Genomic DNA, 11,443 nt, shown 5'->3' on the forward strand with positions numbered 1-11,443 from the left:
CGCGGGGCTGCGGGAGGCGGCCAAGGCACCATGGCGGCCCTGCTGCTGGCCCTGCTGCTGCTCCTGGCCGGGGCCCCCGCCGTGCAGCCCGCGCCCCCGACCTGCTACTCCAGGGTGCTGACGCTGGGCCGGGAGATCAGCGGCGACTCCGAGAGCCTGCAGGCCGCCGCCCCCGGGGTGAGTCCCCTCCCGCCCGCCGCGGGCCAGGCGTCCAGCCCGGATCCGCGCCTCCAAAACTTGCCTTTGGCCTGGGGGACAGAAAGCCGTTTCTCCTTCTGGGTTACGATCCATCTCAAGGGCGTTTGTGTCTTATTCCCGTTCTCTCACATACCAAGTGGCTTGTACACTAAAAAAAAAAAAAAAAAAAGGAAAAGCCAGCAAAGACATCCCAATTCTTGCTTATAACTAGCCAGGATACAAGGGAGGCGCGGACGCCCACGAGGGTGGACACAGACAAAGCGGGCCACAAAAAAGGGAGCCGCTCGGACTTCTCAGTGGCGCCGCCAAACACACTAACGTGCTCTCTGGACATCTCAGCGCTCAGTTGTCCACTCGCCCTTAGCCACAAATTCTTTGTTGCTGAGTATGTACGAGAACTTTTGTTGTTTTAAGTGGAGGGAATGTCGGCTCACATTACTGCCTGCGATCTGGAAGGCCAGGCGCCCTTCTCCCGGGCTCCTCCCAACAAAGCTATAAAGAAATCTGACTTCAAAAGATGAAAAAAAAAAAATCCGTCAGCTCAGAACTGCAGAGCTGGGAGGAAGTAGCAGATTGTGCTTTAACTCTCATGTCACCATTGGGAAACTGAGGCACACAGCAGCAGGAGCCCCCGGCCACGCGCATAGGGCAGGACCAGCATCCGAGTCTCCAGGTCTTTAGTCCTGTGACCCCGCTAACGGGCATGGCCTAAAGACCACATCCGGCCTCCAAAAACACCACACAGATGCGGGGCCACACCCCAGGCCACCTGCGGAGCAGGGAAGGCCCTCTTGGCCAGGAGCCAAACAGGCCAGAGTGCAGGGAGGGGACTCTGAATTCTGGGCCTGGGGTCAGAGGCGACTCCCTGGGAGACAGAACAATCCAGCCGTTGCACAGACAAGCCCGTGGCCGGCGCTCATAGCTCGCCCCGTCTGGCCGGGCGGCTGTTTAATGTGCACACAGGGTGTCGGTGTCCGTCTGCAGCAGCGCCCCCACTCAGCAAATCCCATAAGCTTGCGTTCTGAACGTTGGCGGGGAAAGGGTGTAAGACATGCACAGTGCTGTCAATCCATGCTACCTCAACAAACATAACACAAACAATGCAAAAACCAAACAATCAGATTGTGGAAGAGCATTTTTGTGGTTTGGGAGGAACGGGGCAGGGAGTGGGAGGGGTTGCTCTGCTGGTGGGGCGCTGGCAAAGAGCCCTCTGTGCCAGGCTAAGGGGGTGCCCCGAATCCCTTTCTGCAGGAGCCGTGCGTGAGGTACCTGCCGAGGCTCTACCTGGATATCCACGTAAGAGGGGCAGGGGGAGGCGTGGGGGAGCCCCCCCCCACCTGCAGAGCATGCAGGGCTCCCCGCTCCGTCCCTCTGGCTGTGGGGCCTCCCATAAGCCCCCTCCCTGTTGCGCCTCCAGAATTACTGCGTGCTGGCCAAGCTGCGGGACTTCGTGGCATCACCCCAGTGCTGGAGAGTGGCCCCGGTGGACGCCTTGAAGGACAAAGTGCGGAAGCTGTACACCATCATGACGTCCTTCTGCAGGAGGGTGAGCAGTCCCTGAGGTGCCTCTCCCGGTGTCAGCCTCCAAGAGGCTCGGGGATGTGAGGGGGGTGGGAGGGCCGGGGTCGGGGCCCGAGGAAGAGAAAGTTCTCTGTGCGCATCCAGTTCACAGCCCTTGTCCAGCTCTGTCGCCCTGCTACGGGGTGAGGACCCAGCCCCAAGCCCACAAGGCCACACCCCAGGTCTCTAGAGGAGACTCTCCAGGGAGAGGATGCATGGAGGAGCGCCTGCCGTGTCTGGGAGACGCGGGGAAGGAGAAGGAAAAAGTGGACAATCCACGCTGGCGCCGGTGCAGAAAGCAGGGCACAGAACCAGACAGCCCCGCGCTGGTGTCCGCCTGCGCCCCGCGTGGGAGTCCCTCCACCCCAAGCCACGCTTCCCCTCTCCGTGGCCGAGGACGAGACAGTGTCCTCTCCCGGGGCCGCTGGGCAGCGATGGGCAGCGATGGGCGCTCCATCCTGACCTGTGTGCTGGCCCTGCAACCGCCCCTGAGCCCTCAGCAGAGCCAAAGCAGAAGTCCCGGGGGCTGCCTGGTCAGAGGGCGCCTCCGGAGACGTTATAATCAGCTGCTGAGTTAGAGCCTATATGTCGGCGCATCCCAGGTCTGGCCTGCATTTCCTCCTGCCCCAGGTCCCTCCTCAGCCCCTCCTCCCGGGGTGGGCGGGAGGAAGAAGGTGGAATATATATATATATAACACATTCTGGTAAGTGGGGTGACTGGCGCCGAAGCGCAGGCCTGTTGCCTCTCCCTGAGCTGTGGCTCAGAATCTGTCCATCTGGTCGACCGACCTGTGCGTGATTTCATCGAGTACAGAAGATTCCATGGGAACGTGAAGAAAGACGTGGCCAGGTCTCTGGGAGAGCAAGGAGGGAGAGTCACACAGGGGCACACATGGGCAGTCTCTGAGGTCAGGGGCTGAGCGTGGGCTCCGCAGCCAGCTTCAGTGATGCTCCTCCTTGTCCCACGTCTTTTTCAGGACCTGGTGTTCGTCTCGGATGACTGCGATGCCTTGGAATACCCGAGCCCTGGGACCACCATCCTGCCAGGTCACCAGAGCTAAGCGGTGCCCGGGCCAGCCCTAAGGGACAGAGGTTGTGGCCGCGGCGCAACCCCTGTGGGTTCCAGGCCTGGCTCCAGGTGTCGGTTCCGCAGTGTCTGGACCCGTCACATGTCCACCTTCTAGAAAGCAGAGCACAAGCTCCCGCCTGGAACCCACGTTAGGAACGTGGGAGACAGTTAGAAACCTCACTTTGTCGTCCCTCCAGTGGGCTTTATCTTGCCGAGATGCAGATACCAGCTCGACTATTTACTCACCGGGAAGAAATCAGCAAGCCTGCTTCCCTCTTTTTTGCCACTAGCTAGAGAACCAGCCAAACGGTGGTTTAGTAGCGCCGCTTTAGTGCTTTTTCTTTCTTAATAGGAACCCGCCTGCACTTCGCGGAGCTTCTATTACTCACCCCTCCCACCACACACTTCCTTAGTTACCTTTATTTTTAAAGAACTTTCACCTATAATGCGTTTGTAAGCTTCACCGCTTCAGAGAGCCAACAGGAATCGCTCTTTCACGGAAAGGTGATAAAAATCGAATAAAGACCATCTGCAGCGGGAAATGTGCGCCTTCCTGTGTCTGTCTGCGGGGGGCTTCAGAGCCTTACTTCCGTGCTCTCGCCGCTTTTAGCAAGACGCAGCTTTCTCCCTAGTTGCATCAAGAGTGGGGGTTTCTGGGCCAGCCACAGTCCAGGGCCTGAGCGTCTGTCCTCAAAGTCTATCCTCGTTTGGGCTCAGGTTATAGCTTTCACCTTCCGCATGGGCAGTGCCTGGCACTCATCACAAGTCCTCATGACACACCAGGCTGCGGCTCGGGTCGGGCTGTTAGGGGGATAGTCTGTCCTGCGCTAACTCCATACAAGTTTTGTGGGCTCCACCCCCACTCCATCAAGACACTGGGAACTACAAATCCCAGGATCCCCAAAGGGAGGTTGCGAGGACCTAAGGGTGGAGTTAAGCAGCCATTTTCTCTCTTTGTGACTCTACCCAGCCATGTTAGTGGGGTCTCTTGCTCTCTTGGTGCGTGCTCTTGGCCAGGCGGGTTTGCTCTCGGCGGGTCATTTGGGATTCCAGGTCGGCGGAACGGGTAGGACACGCTAAGAATTTATCTCCCTCTTTTCTCCCTGAGATGTACGTTTCCTCATTTCCCCTTCCCTTGTAAGTAAACCTTTTGTTAACCTTTTGTGTGTGCCTGTAGTGTGAGTCCCTTTTAAGCACGCAGGTAAGGGCCCACAGTCAGGAAACCCATTTTATATCAGGGTTGCCCTGTAACAAGCTCACTGTCCAAGGTCACTTGCTGGGAATCGGGGGAGCCGAGGCTGAACTGAGGCCCATGTGGTTCAAAAGCCCAGGCTCCTCCTGTCCCCAGGGTGGTTCTCTGCATAAATGCGTTTGTGTAATTAATTCACAAACTCACTGATGAAATCCCAGCTAAGTAAGTTGGTGCAGATTCTGGAAAATGGTACAGAGATTCCTTAAAGCTAAAAGTGGGGGTACCATTTGACCCAACACCCTTACTCCTGGGCATTTATTCAAAGAGTGCTTTCACCTCCTCCACCTCTGCCTGTGTGATCCTGAGCAAATTACTGGGTGTCCTTCCATCTCCCCTCACCACGTCCCTGGTCCCAACAGAATAATAATATGAACAGTCCCTGCCCCCGGTACATGGTGAGGAGTCAGTAAGATGAGCGACACCACCCTGACATGTGGCAAACAGTGTGCTAGCTTTGTGGCTAATATTCTCACCTTCACCCAGATCACCATCGTCCTCAAATATTGGGGTGGGGAGAGAGTCTAGGGGTAGAGATATACTGGCATCGTCAGCACTGCTGGCCCTGCAGGCAGGCAGAACTCATACCACAGCTCTCCAGTTCTCAGGCCTATGGACCCAATTGGAGCTACGCCACTGACTTCCCTGGGTCTCTAGCTCTCAGAGGGTGACCCCTGGGGGTACTCAGTCTCCATGACTGCATGAGCCAATTTCTTAAGATAGATCACTCAGGGCGCCTCCCTGGGGGCGCAGGGGTTAAGCACTGCACTATGAAGCAATCCGCAGCCTCTGCAGCACGAGTTCGATCCCCAGCTGGCCAGGGAATATGGCGAGGCAGACCTCTCCTGTCTCACCCGCTGCTCCTCTCAGGAGTGTACTACAGTCAGTCTGCCTGTTCTGTTCCCTGCTCTGTCTCTGGTGAATCTTCTCACTTCCCCGCTTCTCTGGCCTGTACTCCAGCTCTTGTGTGCATAGATAAGTGAATAAATTAAAAAAAAAAGATCACTCAGAGAGAAAGAGAGAGAGACCCATCTGTCCATGTACCTACCATGTGTTACCTAACATCTACTTACCTGTCATCTATCATCATCTATCTATCTGTTATTACCTACCTATCTAGCAGCTAGCAGCTATCTGTCTGTCATCTATGTAGGATTTCTGTCTCCTGTCGGTGGCAGGGAACCCTGCCCAGCACAGTGAGCCTGCACCCTGTCTCCCCACCATTGCCAGCACCCCCATCACCGCTACCAAGCCACTCCCCAGATCATGGCACAGTTGCGACTCTTAGCTCCCGGCTCTCACTCTGGTGCCTTCCCATCCAGTTTCCACCAACAGCCAGAGCAGCCTCTCTTCAAACAACACTTAGATCAGGCCCTTCGCCTGCTGAAAGCTTCGTGTGGTTTCCCTCTCTACGTGGAGTTTAAACGTCTCACCTTGGCCTCCCAGGACTGCTGTCCTCCAGGCCCCGCCACGCCAGGACTCACGGTCACCCGCCGCTTGCTTGCTCTCCCGCTGGCTGCTTGTGTCCCCCACTAGACCGCCAACTTCAGGAAGTGGGGGCCACGTCTTTCTGTTTCACCACTTTTCCCTTGCACCTAGCACCCTGCTGGGCACTTAGTAGATGCTCAATAAATATATTTTCAGGAGTCCTGAGTACCTCTTAATGGGAAGACCAAGAAAAGCCAACAGTTAAGATGTTGTCATCTCTGGGTGGCCTGCCCTGTTCTTTCTTAATAAAATACATGCTGCTTGCACACACCCGGATGCTCGTGGCCACAGTGGCTGGCTCCTGTGTCCCGGTAAGCTGCTAGTTCCATCAGCTTCACACCTCAGTAACTCATACACATACACACACACACACACACACACACACACACGGCATGCACAGACCCACACACACAGACATGCACAACCACATGTACACACACAAGCACATGCACACACAGGCGTGCACACACAAGCACGTGCAGACCCACATTCTGCACTCATGCTGTGGCTGACCAAGCCTCTCCACAAAGCGTGACTGTGCACATAGCCAGGGGCAGAGAGTGTAGCGAGACCCTTCCCTTCCCTTCCCTTCCCTTCCCTTCCCTTCCCTTCCCTTCCCTTCCCTTCCCTTCCCTTCCCTTCCCTTCCCTTCCCTTCCCTTCCCTTCCCTTCCCTTCCCTTCCCTTCCCTTCCCGCCTAAGCGCTCACACATCAGTTGGAGCATCTTCGTGCTCTGGAATGCTGACCTCAGCATCGCGCCTTCACACCCAGGGGCGATTGATGCCAACTGAGATTTATAAGGCAAAAATCCCAGCCTAGTTGATTTGCAAAGTTGCTAATCATGTAAAGCTGCTTCTACATTGGCAGAACATTCTGCAGATGACTCGATCAAGAACCCACAGGGTGGAGTCAAGGACGGTGCTGAAATGCATTCAGGGTCACAGGAGAAGAAGGAGAAAATAGAAAAGTGGAGCACGATGAGGCGGAAAATCGCCAAGCCAGCACCATAACTCAGGCCGGTGCTCCTTCACGGAGCGAGTACCCAGGAATTATTTGGACATGGATATACATTTCAGAAACGTTTACAGTCAAGTTCCTGAAATGCAACTCAAGAATTTTCCAGCTGCCACATGAGCTCAAGGAAATGTGCTCCAGAGTTATTGCTTTTTCACTCACGTCACCTAGATCCTGGCGCTGCAGCATCGGCCCAGCTAGACGCGGCCTGTGGGTGGGGGGCATGGAGGTGCATGGGGGAGCGGGCGGGGCTTCGGCTTCATCAGCAACATCTGATTTATTTCAAAGACTAAAATGTGTGCAACAAAATGTCAACAATTTTCTCTCTGGGTGTTGGGTGCGTGGCACTCATTTATCACGCTTGTCCTTTTTCAGCATCTTTAAATAACGCCAGGATTTTCAGTGTGAATCATTCTATTCATGAAATAACTGAAACCATCTTCCAATAAGTGACACACGTGGTGCATGATGACCGCTCTTCCTCCACTTTGCGCACATGTCTTTCTGCGAAAAGCCAGCATTGCTCCGGGGAGAAAGGGGGACCCCCAAGGCCAGTAACTTGCCGAAGGTGACTACAGCAGCAAAGGGAAGCGCCTCTACCCTGTGGCTCTTCTCCAGCTGGTGGAGCCAGCCCATCAACGCCCGACAGATTAGAAGAAGGAAATTGGGCCTCCCTGGTGGCGCAGCGGTTGAGCGCTGGGTTGCAATGCTGCCTGCGGCCTCTGCAGCACCGGTTCGATCCCCGGCTGCTCCCCGGCCACTGGAGGAGGGTCCCGCATGGCGCACAGACCTCTCCTGCCGCCCGCTGCTCCCCTCAGCAGTGTACTTCGGTCCTTCTGCCTGCTCTGCTCCCCACTCTGGCTCTGGTGAATTCTCTCACCCTCCCGCGCTTCTGACTATACCCAATGCATGTATAAACAAACAAACAAATAAATAAATAAAACATGCCTCTATTTAAAAAAAAAAAAGAAGAAGAAGAAGGAAATAGCAAATGTTATTATGTGCACATGGGAAATTTATGTGGATGTGGATTCTACCAAAGGAGAAGGTGGGGGCCCTGAGCTGAGGATCGTGATAGGGGCCTGGGCCTTCAAGGAGGGAGGGGGGCTCACCTGACTCTGGGGGAGGGAGGCTCATGGGACGAGGAGCAGATGCTCTGTAATTAGAATCTGCACCGCGCATGCCGTGTCTATGTATAGAGTTTTCTTTGCTAGAGAGCTTATTTCTGGTAAAAACCCTAATTCTTTACGGTAACCCCAGTTTTCCGTCTACTAGGCAGTTAAGGGAGTGGTAAGTTTCTCCTGAGCCTGCAGGATCTCAGTTCACCTCAAAGCAAACTAACGCACATGCCAGGTGACCCGTCCAGGGAACGCCCTTCCGAACATGCGGGGACCCAGCCCTGGGGCGCTTGTACTCACCCAGGGCCAGTCCCCGCGGCCCCTGCTCTTCGTCTGTGGAGGAAACCCCTTTGGGGGCCTGGTCAGGGTGTGGGTTGTGCAGAGGCTGCGGGAACTTCAAGAGCCGCTCATGGGGCTTGGAGAGATCGAGGCGGGGGTTCACGGGGCGGCTTGGCTGTGGACCCCCCAGAGACCGCGTTCTCCCCGCCCCAGCTCTGGCCAGGGCAGCCGAGGGGTGTCCCCTGCCCGCACCCCCACGTGGGAGCCCTACGCTGCTCTGCTCCAAGGGAACCCCCTCTCCAGCCGGCGGTGGAAGAGCATGGTCTGAACCCTCCGACCGCCGCAGGCCCCCCACCTGGCGTCCGTCCCGCCTGCTCTCTGAGGAACAAAACATGGCAGACAATGACTTCCCCGGCAGGGACGCGCTCTCGGCTCTGCGCACCCCACTTACAGTTTGTCGGCCTGCCCGGGGTGACAGGCTCTGAGCTGTGGGTGTTCGCCCTATTCACTGACTCCTCCGGCTGCGCCCCCCATGCCGGGGTCTCCAAGGTGTCCCCAATTGTTCATCATCGCTGCCAGCCCTCTGCCTCTCTTCAGCTTCAAATGGAAAGTTCTGGACCGTTTCATCAAGTTCACACTCTGGAGTGATATAATTTACTTAAAAAAAAAAAAAGAAAGAAATGTTTTGGTTAAAAATAAGAAGACAATTAAGGAATCCTTACTGCAAAAATTAGTCAAATGCTGAGGCTCATTTTCTGGAAGCCACATGGTTACAACACATATTTACAAAGAAAATGAATTTGGATGCACAGTTTTGAGGCTGGAAAATGGATCAGGAACCAGAAGACCTGGCCGTGGCTGAGCCACATGCTGGGGAGACTCTCCTGGGAGCAGAAGGCGGCAGGAGGCTCTGGGCTCTGAGCTCCTGGCTGGGTACCCCCAGCCCCGGCCTCCTTGGCGCCCACCCACGTACCCTCTGGTGTCATCAGCCCCAACGAGCCCTTTATCGCTGTCTCAGGCCTCCTGAAGTGGCTGATAAGCCTCCCTCACTCCTGGCTCGGCCTCTCGGCGGCAGCCTGACGCTGGGGAGGTGGAGCCCAGACACCATAAAATCAGGGGCCCCCGGGACTGTGACTCAGTAAATGGATTGATGGCCTTTATCTCTGGCCACAGGTTGTGTGCCTCCAAAACACCAGCCCCAGAAGGCAGGGTCCCTGTGAGAGCGAGGACACGGTCAGGTCAGGGGTTGGCTGAAGGGGCAGCCCAACAGGGCCCTGCCTCTGACCTCCAGTCACCCCATCCTCACCCCACAGCGGTTCCAGGACTCTCCTCTTGGACAGGTCACACTTTGTGCTTCGACATGACCCTGCTTTGCACTTTGAACATGGCGATGCCACAGCCTTGAGAAAGGGAGGCCCCTCGCCTGAAGGGCAGGGTCCTGGCAGGACAGCCCTGGCCGACTCCTCCATCCTGAGCCCCACAACGCCCCACAACGCCCCTCCCGCCAGTGCACACCCACTCTCAGCTGGGGAATAATCCCCCCTCGTGGCCGTGGCCCCGGCCGTATCGTCTTACAAAGTTCCTCCAGGCTCACATCCTGGGAGTGAACCGGTTCAACACCACCACTCCGGCCAGGGCGGCCAGAGCAGGGCAGCGGCCAGTGCGGAGAGAGAGCCTGGCCTCCGCAGGCATGGGGTGAGTCAGGGACAGTGGGGCGCTGCCCAGGGTCACCAACCACTTTGCCTGGACACGCTGACCATCCAGGGGGAAAGTGAGAGCCTTGGAGGCTGGCCAGGGGGGGCAGCACAGCCAAGTGTGATTAATTATAAACAGATTCACGCATGCAAACGAGGCTGCAGCTAGACACGCAAATATTTACGTAGGGATGCTGGAAGCAGCTTCAATGTGACCTTTCAATGTGCATTTCCAAAGTGAGTGAGGTTCTCAAAGGTCAGGGTGCAGTGGTGTGTGGATGCTTAAATATCCGTCCACGCTCAGTTAATGTGACTCATGACAGAAGTGGAGAAACTTAACGTCGCCTTCCAAACCCTTACTCTCCAGGCTGCAGATTAACAAACGGGTGAGGGGCTGGCCGGCAGCCAGCCTCGTCAGTCCCCACCCTGACCGGTCCCTCCAGCCACGCTCGGCACTGGGCAGCCACGGGGCCCGACCCGACGGTGTGTACCCCAAGCACAGCCCACGGCCCCTCCGTGGCTGGGAGCCTGGGGGTCGCCTGGGAGGGGAGCAGGACAGGATTCTGGAAGGAATAGCCACGCCGTGGCCAAGTCCTGGTGTGACCTGGGCAAGTCCCTCCCCACTCTGGGTTTAAGATGGGCGTGAGAGAAGAGCAGTGCGGGTCTTCATGATCCAGTCTCTCTCCAGGGTCCCCAGGCGTGTTCCTCTGGCTTGGGAAGGTCACTGGGGCTGGGGGAGAGCTGGTCATGGGGGGGCTCCCTCTGCTCCCTAAGTTGCCCCGCCCGGGGTGACCTGAGAGCACAGGGCTGACTGCAGACGCCTGTCCGGAAAGTTTGTGCAGAAGAAAAGGCAGCACTGCCCTCTAGTGGCCACTGGCCAGAGTGACCCAGAATGCCGGGAAATTCACCTTTGATGGCACTGCGTCCCTACTGTGCGCCAGCCAGGCCCTAACACGCTGAGAGGGGCACCACACCGGATCAGACATGCCCCACCCCAAGAAACTGAGACCTGAGGGGCACGGGCATGTGGGCTTACTGGGTACCACATAGAGCCTACAGCTGTGTGACCTTGGCAAATTTGGGGGTCTCCACTCTTTTGTCAGTCAGATGGCACAGTTGGTCACACAACCCCCTGTACCCTGAACTCCACCCTTCTCAGTACCCACAGCTCCCACCCCGGACCAAGCCACAGGCATCTCTCCCCTGGCTTCCCGCTCCCAACCTCACCCCACACCTGTCCCTTCTCCCACCAGCCAAAGGGTCTGCTGAGAAGGAAGTCTGAGCACCCCTTCCTTTGCTCCCGACGACCTCTCATGCCACCCCAAGTCTGAGACAAAGTCCCAACCATGGCTCCAAGGCCCTGCAGGACCCCAGGCAGGCTTGGCAGCAGGCTCTGAAGTTCCCTCGCCCTGCCCCAGGGTCAGGCCACAAGCCGGCCACGGGGTGGAGGCTGCATTCTGGCTGCTGGGTGTGGTGACTCAAGGGGCTGACACTCAGTGTGTGGGTCCCCCGGGCTCCACTCTGCATCACCGGGAGTCAGGCCAAGGGCGGGAATCAGGCATGGCCGTCCAGTGTGGGCCCCTGGGCTTCACTGTGCTGGGCGTCTCCGCCTCAGCATGTGGCCGTCTGGGCAGGTTCACCCTTGGTGATGGGTGGCCATCCCGGGCGTTCTAGAATGTTCAGCGGCAACCCTGGCCTCCGCCCACTGCATGCGTCACCAGCTGACCACCCAGTCAGGACAATCAAACTATCTCAGGACATTGCCACATGCCCC

At 57.0% G+C, this 11,443-nt stretch overlaps 1 protein-coding gene across 1 annotated transcript; it reads left to right on the top strand.

Annotated features, from left to right (window-relative positions):
- The first annotated feature begins 30 nt into the window (after positions 1–30).
- Positions 31–3,361, top strand: CYTL1 (cytokine like 1). The gene is made up of 4 exons (XM_037530541.1): positions 31–177; positions 1,450–1,494; positions 1,616–1,744; positions 2,736–3,361. Exons 1-4 carry the CDS (start codon positions 31–33, stop codon positions 2,817–2,819), a joined length of 405 nt encoding a protein of 134 aa, XP_037386438.1. The 3' UTR covers positions 2,820–3,361.
- Positions 3,362–11,443: the final 8,082 nt, after the last annotated feature.

This window comes from Talpa occidentalis, unplaced genomic scaffold (assembly GCF_014898055.3).
Source record: "Talpa occidentalis isolate TD23 unplaced genomic scaffold, MPIMG_talOcc4v2.1 talOcc4.6, whole genome shotgun sequence".
NCBI lineage: Eukaryota > Metazoa > Chordata > Mammalia > Eulipotyphla > Talpidae > Talpa > Talpa occidentalis.

Bases quoted from the DNA above. Each gene is read 5' to 3' on its own strand.
- CYTL1 (XM_037530541.1), top strand. From the start codon at position 31: ATGGCGGCCCTGCTGCTGGCCCTGCTGCTGCTCCTGGCCGGGGCCCCC. The intron at 1,495-1,615 runs GTAAGAGGGGCA...TTGCGCCTCCAG, and splicing joins GGCTCTACCTGGATATCCAC to AATTACTGCGTGCTGGCCAA. The intron at 1,745-2,735 runs GTGAGCAGTCCC...CGTCTTTTTCAG, and splicing joins TGACGTCCTTCTGCAGGAGG to GACCTGGTGTTCGTCTCGGA.